Source organism: Agelaius phoeniceus, chromosome Z (genome assembly GCF_051311805.1).
Source record: "Agelaius phoeniceus isolate bAgePho1 chromosome Z, bAgePho1.hap1, whole genome shotgun sequence".
NCBI lineage: Eukaryota > Metazoa > Chordata > Aves > Passeriformes > Icteridae > Agelaius > Agelaius phoeniceus.
In genome coordinates this window covers 85,214,793-85,241,113 of record NC_135303.1, presented here as the reverse complement: position 1 = coordinate 85,241,113, position 26,321 = coordinate 85,214,793, and the positions used below count along the sequence as shown (strand labels likewise).

Genomic DNA, 26,321 nt, shown 5'->3' with positions numbered 1-26,321 from the left:
CGAGGGGCAAGGGAAACTGAGTCACAGGCAGGACCTGCTTGTCTCCACTCCTCCAGTATTCAGGGAAGGGGACAGTCACGGTGAATGCTGACCCCCGAGAGCACCGGGGAGGGCTGTGCATCTTCGGGAGGGTTCCTGAGCCTCGGGGGGACACCCGCGCCCCGGAGGGCACCGCACATCAGCGCGCCACGGTGGGATCCCCATCCCAGCGCTCCGGCCGGACGGACACGGGGAGGGAGCCCCGGGGGGCACCGCCTATCCCGGGCAAGCGGTGGGCGCGGGATTCGGATCCCTCCCGGTCCCGGGGGGCGGCTCACAGGCAGGAAGCGTCCCGGGGTGGTGGCGGCAGATTGGCAGAGCCCTGCTCCAATGGAGCGGCGGCGGCAGCCCCGGCGGCTTCGCACCGCCTGCGCTACCGGCCCCAGCCAGCCCGGTGCGGGCGCCCCGCTCCCGCTCCCGCTGCCGGCCCGGCTCCCGCTCCCATAGCGCCATGGACACATAGCCGCGGCGCCACGCAGGAAGGTAGGGAACAGTCCCCCGGTCCCCAGCCCCCGAGGGGAACGAATGGCCGCCGCCCCGACTTGGCGGTGAGGGACGCGCGGCTGCGGTCAGGCAGCTCCCGGAGCTGTTTGCTGCCCGGGTGGAGAAAGTTGTGCGGGTGTGTGTGTAGATGTCTGCGTGTCTGTGTCCCCTCGCAAAGCAGCTGACAAGGGACTTGCCCTCCCGGTCCCTCCCGGCTGCTTGTGAGTTCCCAGGGCTGCTCCCCCTTCTCCGCCCTCCGCGCCTCCGCCTTGCCCGGAGATGCTCGGGGGATTGATGTTCCTGGGCTGGGATGTTTGAGCCCCTTCCCCAGCCTCCACAGACCACCCCCTACCATTCCCGATTTGGACACCCCTACTGTGTCTGAAGGGAGTTTTCTGGAATGCCAGGCAAAGCGTCCCCCTGGCAGGGCCCCCTCTTCTCCTGGGGGGTCCAGGGAAAAGCTGCTCCCAATTAGGAGAGGCGCTGAGAGAGGCGCTTTCCCATGCGCGGGCGCTGGCAGGGCTCTGACTGCCTTGTCCCTCCTTGCCCCGGGATTCTGTGTCAATCCCAGCTTCTCTGTCCCGTGCCAGCCCCATGAGTGGCCAGCCCCAGGCTGTGCCCACCACCACCCTCACCGGTGGCTGTGTCACCCACCAGGTCCCCTCCAAGCTCTGCCTCAGGGCTGGTGATGGCTGTCAGAGGTGTCCACGAGGCTGAGCTTGGCTTGGACATCACTGTCAGCAACGGTGACCCCACTGTGATGGGGCCTGAGGGCACCTTGTGCCTGGTCCCCATAGATGCCCGGCGCTGTAGCAGCTCACAGATGTGTTGTCATGCACACAAAATGGTGTTGGACTTGCTGGCATTGGTGGCATAGCCAGAGCTGAGACTTCTGGGGCTGCCCAAGCTCCTTGTGTCCCAGGAGGTGGCTGCCCCACGTCTGGCTGTTGTGTTTGCAGGAGGAGGTGGCGTGTTTGCACTCTACCTGTTTAGAGGAGGGCAGGTCACAGCTAGGTTACGGTGTGTGCAGTGACATGAGGCACACATCATCCCAGCCTGGCACAGGGCAAGGGTCTTCAGAGGGAGCTGGGAGCTGATCGAGGACCTTCTGTGGTAGGGACAAGGATGAGATATGGCCACAATGCCCCCTCATCAGCTATACACCCTCTGCCCCACCAACCTGGCACTTTTTGGGCAGAAACAAAGGGGGCAATATGTGCTCTCCAGAGAGCTGCAAACCAAGCGTGGCAGCCAAAGTGGGACTGGAGGTGCGGGACAGGGTCAAACTGGTGACAGCAGGGTTGTTCTCAGGGCTGAATGTCACCAGCAGTGGGTGAACAGGGTATGTGGGGTTCAGTGGGGTGGTGGGGAGGGCTCCCTGGAGGGTGCAGCTAATGGCAGAGCCTGCAGGAAGGTGGAAGAAAAGCAGTTCTGGTCTTGTGCTTCCTATTCCAGGAAGAGGAACCTCACAGGGAGGGGAAAACTTGACTTGATTATATCTAATAAGCCACTTTTTCCCTGTCCCAGCAAGCTGTCCCAGAGGCGGGGGGAGGAGGATGCTTGGCCAAGTGCAGGCCCTGTTTGTGAGGGATGAATGAATGACTCACGGCGCACTGAGTCTCCCTGCCGTTTTCATCGTGGCAGCAGCAGCAGCAGCAGTTCCCCTTTGCAGCTGCTGGGCTTATCAGAAGCTGTCATGCTGGGTGGGCACCGAGGTGGCCCCACAGCTGCAGCCCACACATGAAGGTGTCCTGCCTCTCCTGCCCTTCTCACACAGCTCACCTGGACCATCCTGAGTGGGGAAACCCTCACGGATGGCAACAGTGCGTGATGTCCTCACCTGCCGTGAACTAGCTGAGCACTCAGTTTAAACCCTTTATTTCCACCCTGCTCTTGTTCAAAGGCAACTCCAGGCTCTTCCTGCTCACACAGGCCTCAACCTCCCTCTGGTTTCCTGCCGAATGTGTTCCTGGAGAGCTTATTCCCCTGTGGGTTTGTGCCAACATTGTGCTTTTAGTTCAAGACCTCTTCTCCCTCTCCGGTGTTTACCCTGCTATATTTATAGCTTCCTTGTTAGGCTAAGCAAGCCAAGGGATTCTTGCCTCCCCTTCTCCCGCGGGTTTGGCTCTGGAGGAAAACCCCTTGCGAGATGCTTCCCGCGGGAGGGGCAGGTGCTGGCTTGTGCCTCTGCTTTTTCTCCCTTTGGAAAATTTCTGCATCTCTCACAGCTTGTTTCCCCTCCTCTTGTTTAGGCATGAAAGAGGGTGGCCCTGCCCCTGCCCAAGATACAGCCAAGGGCAGAGCTTGGATGGTATGAGAGCTCTTCCCTATAGGCAAAACATGGGCTCTTCAGCAGCATTTGGGATGCTGATACAATGCCAGCATAAGGGATTAGCCCTGGGATGTCTGAGTTGGCTTGCTGGGATGTTTAGAGAGTTTTTGGTTTTTCTAAGTGTTCCTGTGGTTACCACAGCATCGCATGTGTGAAAATCACCAAATCTCTCTGGCCAGGGATGTCATGAGCTTGTGACCTGAGTTTCTACCAGCAAATCTCTCTGCACCTCCCAGTAATGGTTTTCTTCTCCCATCCAGGTTATGAAGGTGGGGAAGGGCAGATGCCTTGCAATTGTGGTTGAGTCTTCTCCAACAGCAGATTCCCATGGACCATTTCCATGGAAAAAGAAAAATTCCTCTGGAGATTAGTAGCAAGTTTGCAGGGATCAGTGTGTAATTAGGAATTATCTCTCAAGTTTGACTGCTTCCCAGGTCACTGAGTCACCCTGGCATGGCAGTGGGATGGGGTGAGCTTTAGGCTCTTTTGAAAGGTCGCAGCACCTGCAGCCCCTGGAGCATCTGCCAAGATCTTCAGTACAGGTGGATGGCTGGGCTGGAAGGTGCAAGTCCTTCCCTACAGTGGTATGAGTCTGGGACATGGCAAAAAAATTCTCCAGTGCTTGAATTGGGGGCATCCAGCAAAAAAGAGACAAGAAATCTGTCAAGACCTGATTTGCCTCTGTCTTACCCAGACTGCTCACTGTGGTCACATTGGTCACATCTGACCAGCACAGCTTGGGCTTGCTGCAGCGGACATTGATCGTTGCTGAAAAGGCTCTTGAGGAATTTTGGAAGTGTCTGGGCAGGGGAAGATCACATCCACCTGCTCATACGTGTTTCCTAAAGATGCTTTTGGAGAGGACAAGGAGGCCAGAGGGACCTCAGGAGATCTGACAGGTTGGACATGGGGCTGTCCCATGCAGGTGGTGATGGCCTGCATGCAGGCAAGACTGCATTGGCCAGGAGAAGGGAGGATGCTGAAAGCACTTTGGAAATCAGCCTGGGGCTCCCAAGAGGCTGCTCAGCTCTGGTCCATTCCTCTCAGTACAGAGAAAGCCAAAATAGAAACTGCCTAATGAAAATTGCTATGGACTCGCAGAGATTGCTGTATAGGGAGAGGTGGGAAAGTTCAAGGCTCCACCATCTAATGAAATCCTTATGGTGGAAATAAAATCATTTGGGCATCTTCTGGTTTATTTCACCTCCCAAAGTGAAAACAAGGCATGCCAACCCTTGTTGAGAGGCCAGTGCTTCTCACACACTGAGGGGAGGAAGGGAAGGAAGAATCTTCCAGCTTTGGTGGACCATCATCTCTGCAGCTGTTTGGGGAGGGTCTTCTGACCCATTAACTTTGAGGAGTGTTGTGCTCAGCTGTAGCTAAGTGTCATCCCACCTTGGGGAGCTCCAGACAGGGCTCAGGGCTGCTGCCTGCCATCCTGCTGGCAGCCTAAGGGGTGTGGATGTGCTCACAGAAGAGCAAGTGGGAGGCAGTAGGGCTGGCACGGCATCCCTGGAGCCCCCGAGCTGGTGTGGCTCTGCCTGTCCAGCTGTTTCCTTCGCCTTCCTGTGCTTTCACCATCCCCTTCCTTTGGGACAGAAGGCTTTCATCCTAGCCAGACCAATAGTCCCAAAGGCACATCACCAGTCCCTTTTTGATGAAGGTTGGCATGGGCATTGGTCCCTTTTGAACTCAGTAACATCATGAAAGGCGTAGTTCAGCCCTTACCTTCCTGCAAAAATAGATAGGGAAAACCAGAAAGGGCTGTCACGAAGGGTCTTCATTGTGGTCCAGCCCAGTGCCGTGCCAGTGTTGTGACGGAGCTCACAACAGCTGTGCTGCAACAGCCCTGCAAAGGTCTCCAGGGATGGCCTGGCCCAGTGGCCCGGCGTGGTTTTGCACAAGCCGCTGTCACGCAGGGTGCCTGGGCCAGCTGGCACCTCTCCAGACTTCCTCACAGGGCCAGGGCCAGCCCCCGGCTGCTGGGGAGGTCTGCAGGAGTCTTTGCTTTCCATGAGTTTTGCCTGAGGCCTCAAGGCTTAGGAGGAGCTGGTGGACCCAACCAGCTATTGCTCCATCCTTGTCTTGCAAGGGCCAACACGCAACCCCGGGGGTTCCTCAGTGCTTTGGCTGCTTTTGATTGTTTTAGCTCCTGCAAGACTCCCGCTGGGCTGTTTCATGGCCCCCTTGAGGCTGCTCCACCCCATCCTGGCTTTGAGTTTTACAGCTCCATGGCTGGAGCATGGCTGTGCCAGGGGAGGCATCCGTTTTCTCTGGCCTCCTGTGCCTAGCTCCATTTCCCCTCTCCAGCTGGGACTGTGCCCATAGTCCTTGCACCTCACCATACAAAAAACAGAGCACATAGCAAGGAAGATGAGTGCCTCCATTTCCTGTGCTGGCACAGGGAGCAGTCAAGGGACTGGTCTCTCAGAGTATCTTGTTGACACAGCTCTTGATCTGCTGCGCATCCACATTCCTGCTTCCCAGCTTTTTGCAGATATGCACTGGGTTCTCTGACAGCTCCTCAAGCTGGCTGGTTTGCCCTGAAGATGCCTTGGAGAGCTCTGAGCTCTCAAGGCACTGAGGCTTGGGCTCAGAGTGGTCCGGGAGGATGGTGAGATGCCCAAGCTCAGATGGAGCAGCAATGGTGCTTACACTGTGCCTGGGATGGAGAGATGAAGGACTTGAGCAAGGCAAGGTCTGTGGGGAGGCACCCCTGGAGTGCTACTCTAAGAATAGGATGGTGCTGGCACAGCATGTCCTGCTGCATCCCCAAACTTTGTCCCCATGAGACATGTCCCCAGTAGGATACTTGATGGTGAGCTGTTAATGGAGAACTTTCTTCCTCCAGTGCCTGGAAAAGTCTCTGAGAGTTTTTTTCACCTATTTTCCCCACCTATCAAGGGCAGAGGAACTGTGCAGCATCATTTAACCCTCCAAAGATATGTGGGGGACCTCACATTGCTGCTGGCGACGTGGCTGCTGCATCTCCATCAGTGGCAGCATTTCAGAGATGGCAGCAAATGCCTCTCTGCCATCCCTCACCACAACCAGAGGAGGGTGGAGCAGAGCCAGAGGCAGCATTTGCGGCCAGCTCTATGAATTTCCAATTACCAGCTCGCCTTGCCACTGTGTGAGAGGTTCCTGCACCTAATTTTTGGTGAAACGATCCATTTTTCTCAGTAATTTAATAGCATGGGCAGGCTGCTTGCTGTCGGAGAGCCAGCAGCAAGCACGGAGGAGCCTGTGTGCCGGGCTGCCGGCCGTAACCACCTTCCCTGGGCGACGCAGGAATGCTGACCTAATAGAAAAGACATTTAAAGAGGAGTTTTGGAGAGCAGCGCAGCTCAGATTCGGCTCATGCGCATGGCTGCTGATTGTAACAGGGCCTCTCCACGCTCCAGCAGGTCCTGGGGACTGGCATGGGCAGTGGGGGCATCCCTGATGGGAGACAGGCCCCAGGACACAAGCCATGCCAGCCATCAATTAGCACAGTACTTGCTTTATTTTCCGGGAAAAAAAGTTGCTCCGGGGGGGGGGCTGTCCCAAGTTGTGAACTGAGGCTGGGTTCAGCGCCCGGCTGCGGTTCTCCCAGGCTGGAAAAGCCGTCGTGTTTTACTCTTGACATTTTCCAAATGAGATGTTTTGATTTATTCTTTCTTTCTTTCTTTTTTTTTTTTTTTCCAATTTATTTTATTCCCTGCCCCAAGGTAATGTTTGGAAGACAAATTTAGCTCGATTTAACTCAAACCTTTTTTTAAAAAGTAAAACCACTGAAAACTAAACAAGGCCTATCATTTAGAACAAAATGTTTTGGTTTTCATTTTCCTTTTGGCATGAAAAACACAAACTTCTTTTTTTTCATTTTCCTCTTGACCTACAAACAATTTTACTATTTTCTTTTCTCCTCCTTGTTCGTTCCCAAGACCACATTGTGCATTGTGGCCAGGGAACAGGCGAGCCCTGGTGCTGTTCCCAGTGAGGTGGGGGTCCCAGAGTGGATGCTTTCCTGTGGAGACCAGAGGAATCTTGCAGAATCAGGCAGGAGCCACTCTCCCTGCTGCCAACACTGACTCAGCTGGGAGCTCCTTGTGGAAAAGGGAGGCCCCTGGCTGTGGGTCTGTTCCAGCTCTCTCAGGGGGATGTGAACCCCTGGGCAGGGCAGAGCTGTGCTGCGGGTGCTGTGCTCTGCTGCTGGGCATCCCTACTGAGAAGGGCGAGCTCTGGCATTGCCTTCTCTCCTTGTTTATTCAGGTTTAAAATTAATCTGACCTTCCCTTGCTCAGACTTGTGCAAACACGGCACGTCCATGGGCAGAGAGCTCCTGCTGACCCGAGGGGAGCCCTCTCTGTACCCAGCTTGTGGTGTCACTGTCCCCTCTGGATGAGGTCCCTATCTGGTTGCTGGGGGATGGTGGGGCTCCCTCCTGGCAAAGGCAGCTCTGGCTGCCCCATCAGCGCATGATTAATCCTCTGGTGCGAGCTGCCAGAGGACTGAGCGCCCGGATCAGGCGTCTCCGAGCTGGACCAGGGATGGCTGCACTGCTTCCATCCCGAGCAGGAGCCCGTGTACGAGAGCCAGCGATTGTTTCCCCAGCCTTGACCCCCTCCGCTCCCCGCCAGCCCAACCCTGCATCTTCCACCCTTTGCCAAATCCCCGTTCCCCGCTCTGCCCCAGCCTCACCGGGAGTCAGCCGGGCACGGAGCAGGGAAGGGGGGATGGGGAGCAGCGCCGTCGCCAGGCCTGGTGCAGAAGCAAGCACCCGACTCGTCCACCACCTGATTTTATTTTACTCCCCTCTCAGTGCCTCGCTGCATACCACAGCCGTGCTTTTTATAGCCCCCAGCTGCAGCCTCGGCGTGCTCCCAGCCAGCTCCCCGCCGCAGCCCTGCTCGCTCCATGCCAGCAGCCCCGGCCAGGGGCGGGGGGGATGGACGACATTCCCGGGGTCCCCGTGGCGCTTCAGGGAGCCGAGAGCATGGGCTGCGGAGGAAGGCAGATCATTAAACCCTAACCCGGAGCCACGCTCCCGTGCCGGCGGAGGCGCTCCCAGAGCCGCATGAGTCACCCCCCGTCGCAGCCGGCACGTGCCGTGTGACAGGTCGAGGCCGAGCGCTGGTGGCCCGTCCCTCGCTGTCCCCTCTGCTGGTCCCAGGCAGCCCGAGACACCAGCTCCTTCCATGAGCCAGCCGGCTCTGCCGTGGAGGGGGTGGTGTGTCGGCGAGAGGGGCACCCCCTCCATCCCCTCCATCCCTTGCATCCACTCCATCCCCTCCATCCCCGATTGCCCCCCAGCCTCTGGCGGGTTTACAGGGAGATTAGAGGTTCCTGCCCACTCCCCGGGAGCGCTTTTACGAGCATCTGGGGCTCGCTGCTGCGTTTCCACTTCTCACAGCCACTTCCACAGCTGGGATGCTGCTATGGGATCCGGAGCGAGGAGGAGGAGGAGGAGGAGATGAGGTATGAGGCTGTGCTGCCGGGAGCACCCCTTTGCTGGGCTGCTGTGGGGTTTGCAGAGCGGGGGCGGCCGGCCAGCGGGCGGGGAGTGAGCATCCTCGCTGGGAAGCAGCGGGGGGGCCCCGGCGCCTCACTCCCCGGGCTTTCTCCAGACGTGATTTCACCACTGCGGGGAGGGAGCGCGGCCAAGGGACAGGCCCTGCTCGCCCGGTTCGCTTGCCGGGGCCTTAGTCACTTGGGCCGTGCCTGGGGGTGCCATGTGCCTCGGGACCCCGTGGGGCAGGGGGCCTGGAGAGCCTGGACAGGCAAAGGGAGAGGGATGGGGGAGGGAGCCCTTCCAGGCTCGCAATCCCCTCCTTACCAAGCTGGGAAGGGGGGCAGAAGGCAGTGGTGAAGCCAGATGTGCGCTGGGTATCTCCAGCTGAGCAGGTGGGCCAGGATGGAGCCACCCTCGCTGAGCTGATGCCTGCAACTGCTTCCCGGCCTCCTGCTGTGACTTTCCAGAGCTGGACATGGCAGCATGGAGAGAGAAGCGATGCTGTGGAGAGGCAGCATCCTGCTTCAGGGATGGATTCAGGGAGATAGCCTATGGAGAGGGCTTCTCCAAAGGTTTGTGGGGTCCCTGGGAATGGGAGGAACCCCATGGGACCCTGCTATGCCCCCCTTATTTTGCGTGGGCACAGGGTGTTGGGTGCCTGTGAATAATTTGAAGTCTTGACCAAAAGACGATCCAGCTTATTTTTCCTTCAGCAGGGAGGCAGGGGGAGGCCAACCAGTGGAGTACCAGTGGTGCTGCCATGTGGCTGCTGCCAAGGAGCTGGAGCCTGCCAGCCTTGGCTCCATGCAGGCAGGGCAGTGCACAAGGGAAAGCAGAGAGTTGCGGGGGTGACAAGGAAGGGATGTGCAGGGGTGGATATTACAGAAGCACAGCTGTAATGTTGACCCAATATGGGTCAACATTAGAGGGGGACCCTCCCAAATCTTCTCCCTCCTGGAGACAATGAGTTTCAGTCCGTGAGGGATGGGGTCTCACTGACAGCACCTCTGCCCTTGGGTGAGCTGGGGGTGGCTGGGGGGGCTGTGGGAAGGGGGAGCTGCTCGTGCTGCCGGCCAGGTGCCGAGCATGACGGGAGAGGGGAAAGCCTCGGAGACTCGTTCTGAAACAAGGCTGCCCTTTTCTTCTACTTTACGACTGCATTTTAATATCCACAAACATCCCGCCCTCCCCGGGCTGCTGCCAGCAGAGCCTGCATCGCCTGCGCCTGGCCTGCCGAGAAACCCCGGCCAAACCCTGGGCCCCAGCGCAGGGGAGAGGATTATTTTTCCCCCCTCGTTTTTTTTTTTTTTTGTAAGATATGTTTTCTATAGCTCTAATTGGACGGGCTTGAGCCCCGGCCAAGGCAAACACACCTGGGGGAGCCTCACTTTACAGACCCCATCTGCTGTGTCGGGGGCTCTGCTCCCCACACAGCCTCTGCCTGGCCCCTTTATAGGGGAGGGGGCCGCTGGGGTTGGGGGGGTAGGACCGCTCCCACGCCAAACCACTGAGCAGCCTCCGTGGAGGAGGAGAACCCAACGAGGCGGCGCAGGGAGATGGTGCAGAGGCAGCAGGGGCACCCGGCAGAGCCCTGTCCCACAGCAAGATTCCAGCCCGGCGTGGAGCTGAGGTATCTCTCCCCTGCCAGTGCTGCTGTGGTGGCGCAGGGCTCTGTGCCCACCAGGGTGGGATGCTGTGGGTGGGAGATGCAGCAGGTACCAGCAATGTTTTGCCCTTCGTGAGGTGAAGTACAGCATGTTCATCAAGGGGTTGCAGTCCTCAAAATCTGCATGTGCCCAGGGAGGGAGGATGTGGGGGTTCCCCAGCATGCTGGGTTGTGTTTTGCGCTACAGGGCCACCAGGAAACCCATGAAACCCATTCAGGGGCTGTTCTGGACAGCAGACAAGGGACATCAGCATGCCAGGCCACTCCAGTGGCTTGCATTGACATCCAAATCCATGCTGGACTGAGCTTTAGGTACTTCCTGCAACTGTTGGCTTTTTGTGGGGCTTTTTAGCTGGGCTCTTCCCCTTCCAGTTGTTTCAGGATCTGCCTCCAGTGCCCCCATTACCAGCGAGCAGAGCAGTGCTGGCACCCTTATGCCAGGGTCTCATGGGCTTCACCTCATATCTGTACTCAGCCCAAGCCAAGAGAGCTGTTGGGGGTCTCTGGTTGGGGGTCTCTGGTTCACCTCCTCTGGGGCCAGGGTGCATACCCTGACAGCAGGATGTGTGCCAAGGAGCAGCAGCACACTCAGCGGGCACCCAGCACGTGGCTCATCCTGGAGTCCATTTTTTCCTCCCTTCCACACACCATCTAACAGGGGTGTGCAGGGCACAGTGCTGTGCTCCCACTCCATCCTTGGGGATGTATCAGCACACCATCCCTTCTTTCTCCACCTGCCCTAGGTCACCCAGCAGCACCAAAGAGACATCACCGCTGCAAAAAGCGCTCCTGGTGCTCGAGGTGCCACTGACCACTCCCAGGAGGAGCTCTGGCACCCCTGCACCCTCTGCCCTCTGCCTGCCAAGGGCAGTACTGTGTTTTCTTGGGGTGCATTGCCACACACACCCCCCAGCGCACCCAAGTACTTTGCACAGGCGCTGCTGACTTGGAGCAATAAGAACTGAAGTGGCAGCTTAAAATAGAAAGGTGGGATCCAGCCTCACCAAGGCCTCCTGTCTCACTTCGGGTGGATGGGATGAGCTGTGGGGAATTACACAAGCTGGAATGTGCCTCTCTTCCCCTCTGGCTAGGCCAGAGGATCTCTCTGTGCATGAGGGGAGCTTTGGGGCACAGCCGGAGCTGTGGCAGTGCACAGGGCAGCTCAAACATTTTGTGAAGAATTTTAGAGCTGTCCTGGCCTCCAGTCAGAGCAGGCTGCAACGGGAACATTTCGAAATTCTTTTGGATGAGGAAAATTCCATGGGCAGCCCCCCTCCAGAGAAAGTTTGGGATGGCTGAAATGTTTGGAGTGAGAGGCTGCTTGCTTTTGTTTACTCTGAACTATAACATTGGAGGGGGGGAATCCAAATGAAAAAAGAGAGACAATAGGAGCCTGTAAACAGAACTGGCCCCGAGTGGGGCTGGGGCTTCTCTCCAGCACTGGGGAAGGAGATGTGTCAGCACACTCACTGCATGGCTCTGCTTTCCCCCTCTTGGATACAATCACACTTAATCTTTCAGAACTTGGCTAGGTTTTTTTTCCCCTAGCAAAATACGAGCCCGACGGTGTTTTTCCAACCTTCTCAACTTAGGTAAGGATCAGCCCCCATCCCCTGGCCCTGTACAGCAGCCCCCATGTTCTCCCCTTCTTTCCACTTTTTGCCACGTTTCCATCTCCTTTTGCCTTGGGCACTGCCATCTAGTTGGCTTGGGAAGAAGTGTGGTGTGGGGGCATGGATGCTGCCCCCAGTGAGGAGTTTTCCCAGCCTCTGTTCCTGCCATGTGCCTCACAACCAGCTGCCACCCCTGCGCTGCCTCCACGTGGCAAATTTGATGACCTTAGAGGTCTGTTCCAACCTTAATGATTCTATGAAAGCAGGTAGGATTGACTCCAAGCTTGGAGAAGACAGGTCATGGTTATCCCATCAGGTGAAGGAGACTGGCACCATTATCCCCACATCACACATTGTTGGGGGTCTGCAATTTCCATCCCCCTGCCCCTCTTCCACAGGGACTCTGCTGGGGGTGTACAGGAGGTTAATGGGACACCCTTTGCTGGTGGCTTTATTTGGGCCACCCCTTGCTGATGGCTTTATGTGGCTGCCCAGGTGGTCCTTAATGACTCCTGAAATCCTTCTCTTGCCCAAAAGGGATTTTGTTTTGCAAAAGGAGTGACAGCAAATTGCTAGCTGGGGGAGCATTTGTGTAAGGTGAGCTGTTTATTTTGGCCCTGCTGCGTTTTGGCTGACCCATGCGCCTTCGTGCCTCAGGGATGGAGCTGAGCCTGATGGCTCCTGGGCTCCAGCCAGCTTTGGAGCAGGGGGAGGGAAGGGGGAGCATCGCCTATGGGGGATGCTGTGGGGCCCTGCTCCTGATCAGAGTTCCCAGCCCCAGGCTGGAGTTCATGAGGAGCATCAGAGGGAGCTGGGTGTGCCTGGGGTGTTCACAGGTATGTACATGTGTGTCTGTGCCCTGCATTTATGGATGCATGCGCTCTTGTATCAGCTCCAGGGCCAGCTTATGGGGAAGCTTTTTTCTGGGAGGTGCAGATGGTCCCGGGGGAGCAGAATGCAGGCTGGTGCCCGGCTGCTCTGCCATTCTGGGAGCTGTGTGCTCACTTAATTCTCTGCCAGCCTGGGCTGAGCCCAGGAGCAGAAAAATGTCCCAAATCCCAAAATGTTCCTGGGACAGGAAAAGCCTTTCCCACCCTGCTGTAATCACAGGGTGGCCAAGCTCTCTGCTGGCAGGTCCCACCCCTGTCCCCAGATCCAGCACTGTGCCCATCCCTGTCCTGTAACCGTGTGCCAAGGACACTGGGGATGCAGCACCCCCTCCCACCAACTTCCATGCCTCCACCCTAAAAATAATCTCCAAGCTGTAAAGAAACCCACCAGCACTGCAGCTACAGCACTGGTAGGTGTCTTTACAGCCGGGAGATTATTTTTAGGAATGCCTCTGGCACGTGGCTTTGGAGAGAGGAGTGTGGGGATGGGGATGGAGAGGGGGGCGCCCCTTCTCTCCCCCCTCGGAATGCAAGCGCTGCCAGCTGGCACAGGGCCAGGGCTGCTGGCTGCTAACAGAGCCCTCGCTGTTCTGGCCCTTGCCGATGCCTCCAGTTACAACCAGGAGCCAGAGAGCTCTTCCTGCAGGATGGAGCAGAGGAGAGCGGAAATCAGGGCGTTGGGGTGAGAGTTTCCCGGCTGGGGAAGGAGCAGAGCCTGACCTCCATGGTGCTGCTGGCAGGCTGAGGTGTATAGTGGTCCCCCCAAGCCCCAAGCACCCGGAACTGCTGGCAGCTGCTGGCTCCACAGAGGAGAGAGGTGACCCTTGGGTTATGGAGGGGTTTGGGCTTGGCTTTGGACACCAGCGGGGCTGGGGTCAGCTGGGTATCACCAAGGGGTTGGTGTGGTTGGATGGAGATGTGCATTGTATCTGGCTGTGGAGATAACTGATTCCCTGGACAATGTTGGGTGTATGGACAATATCCCTGTGTTTGGGCTTAGCTGGGCTTAACCTTATGCCAGGGTTGCATTTGGTTTAGCCTCACATTTGAACTGTGTAACCCCATGACTGGCCTGTGCTGAGGTTAACCCTGTGTTTGAGCTGAGCTGTGGGTCAGCTCCACTCCTGAGCTGTGCTGAATTTAACCCCACATTAACATGGCATAACCACATGTTTGAGCCTCACATTTTCGCTGAGCTGAGTTCAGCCCCAGTCCTGGGCTGGGCTGAGTTTAACCACACATTTAGACTGCACCAGATTTAATTGTCCCCCTGGGCTGGGTGGAATTTAATTCTCCTTCTGGGCTGTGGGGTATAATCCAATATTTGGGTTGTCCTGAGTTAAGCCCTGCATCAGGACTGTACTGGGTTTAGTCCTATGTTCAAACTGTGCACAGGTCTTATGGGACTGCACTGGCCTTACAGGAAAAGACTCCAACTGGTTTTACTGGTTTAACTGGGGTAATTCTAGTGCACTGGGATTGCACTGGCTGCAGCTATGCATGTGTGTGTCCTGGCACAGCCCAGCATGCGTGGTACCCCCCCCAGCAGGCATGGGGGGCCATGCACCCCACCAAAATGGTGCTGAGGAAAACAGCCCTTTTTGAGGTCCCCAAGGCACTGGGGTGAGGGACTGGGGACAGTGCTCAGATCATCACCACCAAGTGGGCAAGGTATTGCCTGAGGTGCTGCTGGTAGTCCTGGAGACTGTGCATGGCCCTGGTGGTGGTGGGGGACATGGTTCCCCCCAGCAGCCACTGCTGGGCTTTCTCTGGGCACCCAGGGAGGGTGCCAGCAGCATCTGGGGGACAGGGGTGGCTGTTGCAGGGAACCATCCAGCAGTGGGGTTGATGCTCACAGGCACACGTTCATGCAGTGATGGTGGAAGTCAACAGTGCTGCAGGGATGGGGTGATTGCAGGGCCCTGGGCAGATCAGCAGCCACAGGGACCTACTCAGACCATTCCATGGCTCCTCAAAGCGAGGCATGGTGCTTCTGCAGGCCTGTCAGGTACAGAGGGATTAGCAAGGCACAGCTCCAGAGGCACATTTCCCCACAGGGAAATAAGGAGAGGGGAATTGCTGTGGTATTCTGCATCTCAGCATAGGACATTCTTCGTGCAGCAATCACTGGCAGACAGGAGAGTTTGTAGCACGGGGCCAGGGATGCTTCCCCAGCTCAGGGGATGCTCAGAAGGGTGCCATCTCTGGGGCATTAGAGCCAGCTTTGGGCCTCTGCCCATTGCTTTTTGCAGGTGGGTGACTCCCACCAAGGCCTGGCACAGGGTAGGCAGAGCTGCCAAGTGCTCTTGGGTCATTTGCCATATCTCTGTTGCAGCAATGCTGCCCCTGACCACCCTAGGAAGAGGTTAAGAGGCACCCCAGGTTTCTGTGCTCAGTGGGGAGCATCCCAAGTCTTCACGCTGCCATCTGCAGCCTTGAGGCACAGTTTCATCTGCTTCTGTCCCTCCCTGTCCCCATCACCCCAGTTCTGTGTGCAGCCCATTTGCTTTGAAGAGCAACTTCAAATGAAGAAAAAAAAAAAGAAAAGGAAAAAACCCAACAACAAAAACCTAAGAAAACAAAACCCAATGTCTTTCAAAGCCCTGAGCACAATGGAAAGTTGGCTTCCCCCAGGAATCTGTGCTGGGCTTTGCCAGGCCACAGCAGGGCATGGCACAGATCAGCTATGCCAAGGGAGCTGTCACATCCAACGTGGGCATTGGTGTCGGTGCACATGGTCATGATTTTTGAGGGAAGTTTTGGCTTACAGCACTTCAGATTGCATGCAGGAAGGGGCTTATGTCAGCATTTCTCCGCACCGCTGCCCAAAAACCATGAGCTCAGATGGTGCCCAGCAGAACAGCAGGATCAGGGAGGTATGGAGAGTGAAACCTTGCCTTTCTGGCTCCCACCCACGGGTGCCAGAGCTGCCTGGTCACCCTGGCCATGCCAGTGACAAGAGCATCCTGTGCTGAGGGAGCAGGGTCCAGCACTGCTGCCCTTCCCACCAGGACCAAGCCACACCTCCAGGCTGAGCTGGGTCCCTCTGCCCTGGCTGTGGCAAGGGGATGTCACCCAGCCTGGGCTGCCGGCAGGCATCTCTCTGGCCAGGATTAGCATGAGGGGAAGAAGAAAAGCTCTGATTGTTCCCTCTGTCCCGGCTCGGCTCCAGGACCACTGTGCCGGGACTCTGTGTCCCCAGAATGTGTCACTGCTGGTGCAAGCATCAAGGGATGTTTTCTCTGCCTGTGTGCCCATCTGTGGGGGTGTGGAGCCTCCAAGGAAGGTAGGCTTGGCCACTCACATGCTCGTGGTTATTTGCACGCCTCTTTTTCCCTTGGCCAGGGACTTTGGTGGCAGAAAATAAGGGGATCCTTTCTGGCCAGGCTGTCTTGTAGCACCTGGCCCCCTGCCCTGCTTCTGCACCTGGGGCCCACGAGGGCTCTGGTCTTCTCTGGTTCTGTGGCTCTTTCCCCTTTTGTTTTTGGCCTTTGGGCAAGCAAGAAAGGGCTTGCTCCTTCTCTCTGCAGTGATTCTGCAGTGTCCCCAGGGATAGTTTTTGGCAGTGCTCATGTGGGTCATTTACTGAGTCAGCATGTCTGGAGGGGCTCAGTGCTGCCTTCTCACACTGCAGGGGGCCCCTCTGAGGCAGGGGAGCTCTTGGGGTGCTAGGGTGAGGATGGGGAGCTCTGGGAGCACCCTGGGACAAAGGGTAATGAAGGGTGGAAGATGAGGACTGGCCATCAGGATGAGCAGTCTTAGGGTTAAGTTTAGGGTAAGAGTTAGGGACCATTAGGGTTGGGGTCTGGGTAGCCAGACTTAACCACCAGGGTCATTATGGAGAGGGGCTGGATACCCTCTGCAGTGTTTGAATGAAAAACCAGGGTGGTCATGAGAAGAAATTATTTTCTTTTAAAGCTGTTTTTCTCTCTCTATATTAACACACTCTCTCTTCTTCCTGACATACACACACACACCCACTCCCCTTCCTCCTCCCCCCAGAACTATTCCTTCACTCTAGCCCACGTGGTTTTTGGAGTTATTTTTGGTCTCTGCTTTTAAGAAAAAATACACTCATTTTCATCTTCTTCTTTTTTTTTTTTTCCATCACCAAAATATTTTACTTTCAGGCCAAATGTTCCCAGTTACTTACCAGCATAGTTTTGGCAGAGACTTTTTGACTGATATTTCTTGGGAACATTTCTAGGGTGGTTTGGTAGGAAAAGCTTATGACAGTCTCATGAAATTATTTACATTTGGGGCTTGTGTTTGAGGCTGCCTGGCATGCTCAGAGCGGGGTTGATGTGGGGTGCCACACGCCTTCCCCCCTGCAGCAGATTGCCTTGTAGCTCTTGCTTCCTTTGCCAGGCGGTTTGGTCTGTGGCCACGGACAGTCAGCCACAGGAGGGGAGCTGGCTGCTGCTCTGGGGTGTCTTTGCTGGGCTGGAGCATCCCTCCCTCCAATCCCTCAGCTGTTCAACCCAGGGGGACACAGATTTATGCCTACAGATTTATGCCTGCTCTTGGGGCTGGCAGGGAGCTCCCTGCCTTATGTGCCCTCAGCCCCTGCCTGCAGTTGGGAGCAGAGCCCAGCAGTGTGGGTGTAAATAAACAGGCCAGTCCAGTTGTGAGGGGTGGGCAGGGGAGTTTTCTAGGGAGAAATCATTCATTTCTGACTGACAGAGGTTGTGTGGCACTCCTGGTAGGGACAGTGTGATGTTTGCCAGGGCAGATGCCCTGGGGTGATGGGGCACAGATGGGGCTGGGATGGTGAGGGTGACACTGGCTGATATGTCCTGCTGATGCAGGACTCTGCAGGTGGCTCTGGATGCTTTAGGTAGTGCTGGCTGGCACAGAAAGAGTGCTGGATGGCGTGGATGTCACAGAGCACTGCTGGCTGTGATGGACAGAGTGATGGTGGTGGGGCAGACAGGGCAACACTGGCTGTGTTGGCCAGGGTGGCACTGGCTGATGCGCCCACAGTGGTGTAGGTTGGGATGGAAAGGGTGTACATCTCTAACCCTGCATCCCCTGCCCCTCTCACTGCTGATCACTGAGTGTGAGGAAGGGATTTCAGCCCCATTCTCCCCCAGATGGAGCCTTACCTGGACCAGCCTCACAGGGGTTGCAGGCATGGGCAGTGATGTGAGACTTGGTACAACCTGAGCTATCACAGCCCTGCTCTCCCCAGCTCTGTGAGCCTGTTTACATCTGATTGCTGTCACCTGCCATGTAAATACAGGCCAGAATTTCTCCTTGGTCCCTTCCCACCCCAGCAGCACATGCACAGGTCTCTGGACCACCCTGGGGTTGGGAGCCAGCCAAGGCTCCCAGCACAGGATTGCAATGGCAAAGAACCCTTAATCCCCCCAACCCACACAGCCCTAAGCTCCTGGCCATTGTTTGCCCCCTGCATCCCTGCCCCAGGCATGGGGACTGCTCAGCAGCCAGGAACCAGCTGTGACTGTGGCACAGACACTGCCAGATGTCCCAGCTGGGGTCCCGGGGTTCAGTCCCTGTTCTGTCCCCAGCAGGATGGGATGAGATGAGAGGAAAATGCAGGATCCAAGGCCCTGCAGGAATACTGTGGGCTGTGGACTGTATCAGCTGCCCCATTGCAGGGAATAACACTCTCTCCTCCCCTTGTCTGCCTCCTCCAGATGCACAGTTCCATCCCAAGCCTGGGCAGGGTGATGGTGTTCCTCGCAGCAGCCCTGGCATCAGCCTCCTTTGCTATCCCTGAAGACTGGGGAGAGGAAGGTGAGACCCCCGCCAAGTGCCCCCATACAGCACCCCTCCCCATGTCCCATGAGGACCCTGCGGGGACCCCATTTCCCCCAGACAGGAACAGACCTACCAGGGCCACGTGAAACACAGCCCTACATCCTACAGTGATGGCCAACCTGTGTTTCTGCTCATTGCCCAGCCCCAAGTGGGACTAGTCCTTACCCTGTGGTGGTACCTGCATGCAGCCAGACCCCATAGCCAGTGCCCACTGTGTGTGGGATACAGCCCCAGGGGCTCCCCAGCTGCGTCCCCAGGCCTGTTGTGGGGTGGTATGGAGTGCTAACACCCATCTGGGGACGTGTGTCCCTCCAGGCGTGCAGTATGGACAGCTGGGGACAGACGTGACCCTGTCATGCCCCGGTGCCCGTGCCAGGTAAGTCTTTTCCGTGCACATCAAGGGATCTATCCAGTGGGATGGTTTACAGGGTGGGCTGGGCATGCCTGTCCTCTCTCTTATCCCGCCTGGTCTCTCCTCCCCAGCTCAGCAGTGCGATGGAGGCGAGCGGGCGCCGCGGCGCTGCCGGAGGGCTCAGTGATCCAGCAGGGATCCCTGGTGCTGCCGAGTGCCAGCCCGGCCCTCGGGGGCACATACAGCTGCCACAGCGAGGACGGCAGCCTCCTGCACTCCGTGTCCCTGCGTCTGGGGCGTGAGTAGCATGCCTGTGAGCTGGGCTGTTCCAGGGGGAGCGTGGTGCCTGCAGCCCTGCCGGGGCATTGCCAGAAGGGGGCTCGGTGTTGGCACAGGCATCCCTGTGTGCTGGAAGGGATGTGGGATGGGGGACTCTTCACTGACTGCTGTTTCTCCTGGACCCTAGACCTGCCTGGAGTTCCCTTTGTGTCCTGCAGAGCATCTGACTATGAGAATTTCTCTTGCTCCTGGACCTCCAGTGTGGAGACCTTCCTTCCCACCAGATACATCACCACATACAGGTGAAGTATCTCCACAGGGCATGGAATGGGCTTGTTATGGTGTGAGCTCTGGGTCACAGCCAAGGATAACCACTGGATCCATCAGGCCATCCCACACATGCCCTGGGTTCACCTCCTGCCCCAAGGACCACACTGCACCCCAGAGCAGGTCCTGTTTTGGGGTCAGCAGAGCACCAAGCCTTTGCTTGCTTTCAGTGGGGGTCTCAGCAGCACTGAGGGGCTGACACAGGCAGGCTCCCTCCCTGCTGACAGCTCTGCCAGCACCAGAGGGGCAATAAAAGAGAAGCAGGTCATCTGCAAGCCTCCACACTCCGGCATGCTTTGGGATGAAAGGAGCCCTGACAGCATTGCTGCTTCTAATTATCCCTGCAAGCCAAATTAGTGGGCGGCTTTGAAGTCCAATGGAGCTCATAAAGCACAGCCCTGCTGAAAGCTGCAGGAGCCGAGGGCTTGGTGGGGAGGGGGCTGAGAGGAGCATGAGGGGCTCCACAGGGAGGGGGAGTGGAAGCATGGGATTTGGCAGGCTTCAGGGGGAGGGTGAAGCCAGGCTCTGGGGAGCTGCTTTTATCAGTGCCTTTGCTTCTGTGTGATGAAATCCCAGGCAGGGAAGGGTGTCCCATTTCTTTTCCCTGGGATTGCCAGCTCTTGCTGCCAGGCCGTTCACTGGAAGAGCTGGACATGATTCTGGCTCTTTCCCCCATGCTGTCACATGTGTGTGTCAGCATGGGAGTGTGGGGCTCTGCTTTGCTCCTGTCCCTCCTCTGGGTCATGGTGGGGTTCACTTTGTGCTGCCCCCTCATCCTAATCATCTGCTTTTCCATCTGTCTCCATGGCAGGAAGAAATCCCTGACAGGCGAAGAAAAGCGGAGGTAGGACTGACTCCCACCCTGCTCCTGCTCCCTGGGGACTGGCCCCTATCCCAAAGGCTCTGCTGCTGTCTTCAGCACGGACCCTAAAGCAAGAGCTGGGGGTCCCCATCAGGGAGCCAGCTACTTCCCAGCTACCCTGGGAGTCTGGGAGAAGGGTTTGCCTCAGGGAGAAGGGTTTGCCTCAGGGAGGGACCTTCCCAGGCAGAGTGTGGAGCTGGGATGAGGGTCCCTTCTGTCATGCTCAGAGGGATATGCCAGACTCTGGAAGGATGAGTGCAGCTGAGCCTGAGGGGCTAATGTGATGGTGTTTGCAGGGGTCCCAGGATGAGGGAAGAGACAAGGATCTGACTCCATGTTTCAGAAGGCTTGATTTATTATTTTATGATATATATTGTATTAAAATTATACTAAATGAATAGAAGAAAGGATTTCATCAGAAGGCCAGCTAAGAATAGAAAAAGAAGGAATGATAACAAAGGCTTGTGTCTCGGACAGAGAGTGCGAGCCAGCTGACTGTGATTGGCCATTAATTAGAAACAACTACATGAGACCAATCACAGATGCACCTGTTGCACTCCACAGCAGCTGATAATCATTGTTCACATTTTGTTCCTGAGGCCTCTCGGCTTCTCAGGAGAAAAAATCCTAAGGAGAGGATTTTTCATAAAACATGTCTGTGACAGGCTGCCTCCTCCACAAGGGTCCTGGCATGAGGGTCTTCCATGGCACCTCCTTGGCAGCGTTTGGAAACTCTGCATGGTGGGAGGGTAGGACATGTCACCAGTGTGCCTCCCTGTCTGCAGGAACAAGAACGGGCACGTGGGGCTGTGCCTGCAGGATCCGTCCCACCCCGGCACCTGCACCGTCCACAGGTCAGAATTCTGGAGCTCCTACCGCCTAAACATCACTGAGGTGAACCCCCTGGGCTTCAGCTACCGCCTTCTTGATGTCACCATGCAGGCCATCAGTGAGTCCCCATCCGTCCATCCATCCATCCACCCATCCGTCCCATTGTTTGTCCATCCCTGGGCAGTTACCTGTGGGTGACAGCAGGGAACCCTGTGCATGGCAGTGTGGGGTGACAAGGGCTTCCTGACCTTTCCCACACAGTTAAGCCAGACCCTCCAGAGGGCTTGGTGGTGGAGCCCATCCCCCTGGCCCCACGGCGGCTCCATGTGAGCTGGAAGTACCCTTCCTCCTGGCCAAAGGAACCCCACTTCCAGCTACGGTTTCGGCTCCAGTACCGACCCGTCATCCACCGTTCCTGGTCCGTGGTGAGTGTGCAAGAGAAGGCAGGGCCAGCACAGGAGCAGGGAGTGCATGGGGCCAGGGAGAGGTGCCCCTGCCTGCCCCACAGCTCCCCTCTGCCTGGCACAGGTAGAGACAGTGAATCTGTCAGAGGTTATCACGGATGCCTTCGCCGGGCTGGAGCACGTGGTCCAAGTCAGTGCCAAAGATTTCCTGGATGCGGGGAATTGGAGCGAGTGGAGTGCTGAGGCCCGGGCAACGCCAGTCAGAGGTGAGAGAAGGACAGGCTGCAGCCTCCAGCAGCCAACCACATTGTGCCATCCCTCCCCAAAGTCCCTCCAGAACTCTGAACTTCCCCTCTTCAGTCCCTTCCCCATGGCACTCATTCCCCCAAAGATCAACCAGAGTGAGTCTCAACTCCAGGACCACTGAAGGTTGGGAGGCAGAGCTGCAGGAGGACAAAACTCCCCAAATCTCCCAGACCATGTCAGTCTGCAGCTGCACTGATGCCATTTTGGGATTGCCCCCCACAGGCTTGGGACAGAGAGGGGCTTCCAAAGCACCATTAGCACCTCAGTGGCACCCTTGGGCTTGTGGGACCTCTGGGACACAAAGACACCCTTCCACACTTCTCTCTGTGGGTCCCTGGGGTGCTGCAAATGCTTTTGGTGAGTGTTTCCATCCCTTCTGTCCTTCCAGACCTGGCCTCCACAGCAAGTGAAGAAACCACTACAGATGCCAGACTGGAGAGCCTGGCTGAGGAGCCCTCCCAGGCTCCCAACCCTGAGCCCATCAGTGAGTAGAGCTAGGGGTGGTGGGCAGGAGGGCCATGTGTGCTGCTGAGAGCAATGGGAAGGGTCTCTTGCCCCAAGCCCATGTGTGCCTGGGCTGTGGGAGTGTCCAGGAGCTTGCCATAGGGTCCCCCAGGTGCTGGGGACTGTGACATCCCTCAGCTGTGACAGTCTCTCTGTCCCAGATGGCAGTGACCCCTTGGAGAAGATGGCCGTCCTGGTGTCCCTTGGGATCTTTGCCTTCTTCATCCTGGCTGCCGTTCTTGTCATCACCATCCTCATCTGGTAGGCTGGGTTTGGAGAAGGAGGGGCTGTATAATTGTTGTCCCCATCCCATCCTGAACCCTCAGCATGGAGTGCCCTGTAATCCCCCAGCCCTGCTCTGGTGTCCCTGCCAAAACACACCCACTGATGCCCTGTAGGGTGGTTTATGCTCCCCTTGCCCCTGTGCCTCACCAGTGCCTCTTCCCAGCACATCCATTACTGCCCAACCTGCCTGGGCTCTTTCTATTCAAGGGACCTTTCTCTGAATCCCCTCACGATGCTGCTCCTTCTAATATCCTCCCAAAGGCCCCTGCTGGAGAGTCTCACAATCCAGAGTTAGCACAGACGTCCCTCCATGTGCCTTTGCTCCCTGGGAATCCTGTCCCCAGGTCCCCTCTCATCCCACCACCATGGGATCTCCCTGCCATGCTCTGGCTCTGCTATCAGTCTCTGTTCCCATCCCAGTCCTGTTCTATCTGGTGACCAGTTCCTGCTGTAGCCCTGGAGCTGACCCACTGGAGAGGTTAAGCTGAGCTGGGCACAGCTGGGCACAGTTGGATGGAAACACAGCAGGATCCCTGAGAATCTGGGCAATCCTGATGCTCAGGGAGGCTGCTTGGGGTCTTCAGCCACCATTGCTCTCATCCCCAGGCTCCGGGTGAGGAAACAAGGCAAGGACAAGACCAAACCCAGCTTTTTGGTTGCTGCCACCCACTTGAAGGCACTACCAAGTGAGTCGGGGTGCAGGGTGGGGAATGGGGGGGAAATGTGGGGTGGGAAATGTGGAGCATGGGGCAGGTCAGTGTCTCGAGTGTCCCCCCTGACCCCCTGTCCTCTCTCTTGGCAGAAGCTCAGATCCTGTAGTGAGCCCTGGCCGATCCCTGCTCCCTGCACCCACTTGCCCACGCGTGGGACTTGATGCCACTGCTGGCCCCAAGGAGCCCACGCCTCCACAGCTGTGGACATTGCCGGAGCCCCCAACACCCCGGGGTTGCAGGATGGATCCTAAGGAGAGAGGCTCTGCCTTGGACTGCCTGGGCCCACCAGGAGCCAGCTGGAGTCACTTCAGGCTCAGGGTGACAGGCCAGCTCCACCTCTGAGCGCTGCTAAACCAATGGGGATAAGAGACTGAGCCAGCCCCACTGCACTGCCTAGTGCTGAGGGGGACCATGGGTGTAGGCTCCGGGGGTGCCAGGCATCAGTGGGGTGCTGATCCCTGCCTGTCACCCCCCACCAGCCACCAGCAGGCAGAAGAGAACACCCCCTGCCCCTTCCCTCTGCCCCAATCCCCCGTGCTGTGGCTGGATGGAGCAGAGATGCCAATAAAGGGGATATGCCAATGCTATCATTGGCACTGTCCAGGCAAAACCCCTGTGCAGGTGATGCTGGGCCAAGGGAAGGGTGAGTGCCAGCTTGGGAATGGTCCTTGCAGGAGGTGCACAGGCAGCAGGGCTGCCTCCCAAACTGTTCAGCCCTCTCCCCAGGTGCGTGCAGCGGCTGAGGGAGACCCATGCCGAGGCTAAGTGCCAGAAGAGGATGCAGACAGGCAGCTGTGTGGGACATCTCCCCTGCCCTCACCAGCATGACAGCTGAGACAGGACCCTCTGCACAGCCCCCTTGCTCTGCATGTGGCCCCCTTGCTGCACCTCGACCCAGCCCCTCTAATGGTTTCCATGTGTTGGCACCTCCAGATCCCAGTGCTCCGTGCCAGCAGCCCAACGAGATCCAGATGGAGCTGGGGGGAAATTCAGACAGCAGCAATGTGTGGAGCAGGGGGAGCAGAGCCAGTGCAGGATGGGGACCCACCTGGGTCCTGGGGCTGCCCATGAACCCACGATGCAGAGGGAGCCTGGACTGGGGCAGCCACAACAGGTCCTTGTGTGGGCTGTGTTGGAGGGAGCTGGGGCAGGCTGTGCCTTTTGCAATGTGTTGTGTGCCCACAGGCTCGCTGCTGCTCTCACTGGGTGCCCTGGTTGTGGGGTCATGAGGGCTCTCCATGCTTGGCTTTGTGGGGTTGCAGCCCCTCACTGTCCCTCACGAGCACAGACACTGAGTGAGGGAGATGGGGGTCAGCCCTCTGTCTGCAGTGTGCTGCTGGCATGGCACTGTCCCTGCACCAGAGCAGAGCTCTCCACAGGCCAGGTAAGGCAAGTCACCAAGTCCAGATCTTGCCTGGACTTCCAGGCTCAGCAGCCACATCACCTCTCCCAGGTGTATCCCATGGTTTGTCAGCTCCAGCTGTATCACACTGCCATCATCTGCTGTGCTCTGGTCCCCAGCACCCAGCCCAACCAACACCCATTCTGATGTGTCACACAGTCACCCTTGTCATGTCATGGTCTCTTCTCAGTCCCCAGCATGGCATGGGCAGCCTTCACCATTGGAAACCTCCTCTTATCACCACCAGGTCACAATCCTCTGCCACTGTGGAAGGGATCAAGGCAGTGGTTGTCCAGAGATGCTGTAGAACACAGGTGATGTGCATCCCATAGCTGTGGCTCCAGTGTTGGCAAACAACTTAGTAATTTCCTAGCGTCTGGTATTGGTTTGGAGACTGATGCCTGCTTGAGATGTAGCAGCACAGCAGCCAGAAAATGGGAGACAGCAGCTCTGGCCCCTGTAATCTGCCTGCTTTTAAACTCCAGAAGGTCCATGCATGCTCCAAATAGAAGTTTGTTGCTGCTCTCTGGGGAACCCATAGGTCTGTTGTCCCTGTGTGCCAAGCCCTGTGTTCCCTTCCTTAGGTGGGGCTTGCCTGGCCAGGCAATAGGGACACCCAATTCTGGTGCCCAGGAGAGGCACATCTGGTCCTCATCACTGCATCCTGCTGCCCATGGCCCTGGAGTGTGACCCCTTTCCTCTCTGATGTCAGGAGGCATGACCTGCCATCCATTTGGCAGCTGAGATACCAAGAGCAGACAGGGAGTCTGCACGCCACCACAAAGTCCTGCATGCCTGCACTGCAGCTTCCTGCTGGGATGTCCCATGGCTCAGCTCCCTACCCCAGCAGCCTGTAGATGTGACACACAAGCCTTGGGGACCCAAAGGAAGCAGCAAATCCTGTGCTTTGGGGAATAAAGATGCCTGGTGCCGGGTGCTGCCCTCCCCATTGCCAAAGGGGAGGATGCACTGGTGCTGGACGTGGGCAAACAGGGCTTTCCAGTGGACTGAGAAGATGCAAGGGGAGGGCTGGGGTGAGCAGCAATCTGGAATAAAGGAGAGGGATCCAGATGCCAAAATCAACTTTGTCTTCAAGCTGTGGAGAAGAAAAACAGGAAGGGACCATGAGACCAGTCCCAGTGCCGGCACCTCCCTGTCCCACTGTGGGGCCAGGGCACTTCCTCTGGGCTTGGGCTCCCTGGTGGCTCACACAGCTGCTGAGTGAGCAGGAGGCTTCCTGCTGCAGGCTGGAGCCCTGCCTGGACGCACCCTGCCCCAAGTAGGCAGAGGCACATCCAAACTTGCCTTTGCTGCCGTATCCCACCCACCCCAGGGTGGATGCTGTGCCAAGATCGCCAGGGGAGCTGGTACAAGCCAGGCCTGGAGATGCTGAGAATGTGCCAGGTCAAAGCAGCCCATGGACAGAATCCACATGAGGCAGGGATGGGTCCAGCTTCCTGGCATGGAATAGGGACCAGCCCAAGCCCGGCAGGAAAAAAAAAGTGCAGGAGAACATGGCCTGGGATATACTTGGTTTGAAAAATTTCCATCATCCAATGCTCCCCACCGGGGAAGGTCCCCAGCGCTGAGACACGCAGGCATCCATATCCATTGTCTCCATCCAGCACAGGGCAACCAGATCATGTCTCAGGCAGGGGCTTGTTTGGGAAATCCATAGCTTTGGCAGAAGCCATGCAGCAGGGCACTGGTTGTGGGCGGTTGTGCAGCACTGCCTGGGCTGTTTGACTGCCACCA

General features: G+C 57.2%; 1 protein-coding gene across 5 annotated transcripts; it reads left to right on the top strand.

The window, feature by feature from the left end:
• Positions 1-365: 365 nt before the first annotated feature.
• Positions 366-25,619, top strand: IL11RA (interleukin 11 receptor subunit alpha). 5 transcript variants are annotated; one of them, XR_013180014.1, is made up of 14 exons: positions 367-522; positions 18,178-18,277; positions 18,617-18,677; positions 18,785-18,951; positions 19,120-19,234; positions 20,071-20,103; positions 20,907-21,070; positions 21,214-21,377; positions 21,481-21,622; positions 22,051-22,146; positions 22,328-22,427; positions 23,058-23,137; positions 23,254-25,054; positions 25,151-25,619. XR_013180014.1 is itself a non-coding variant. In XM_077171742.1 (13 exons), exons 2-13 carry the CDS (start codon positions 18,178-18,180, stop codon positions 23,268-23,270), a joined length of 1,239 nt encoding a protein of 412 aa, XP_077027857.1. In that variant the 5' UTR covers positions 367-522; the 3' UTR covers positions 23,271-25,619. The 5 variants fall into 5 exon arrangements, 4 of the variants coding, with proteins under 4 accessions (XP_077027860.1, XP_077027857.1, XP_077027859.1 ...); XM_077171742.1 differs by having other exon boundaries at positions 23,254-25,619; XM_077171744.1 differs by lacking the exon at positions 367-522 and adding an exon at positions 13,052-13,263 and having other exon boundaries at positions 23,254-25,619.
• Positions 25,620-26,321: the final 702 nt, after the last annotated feature.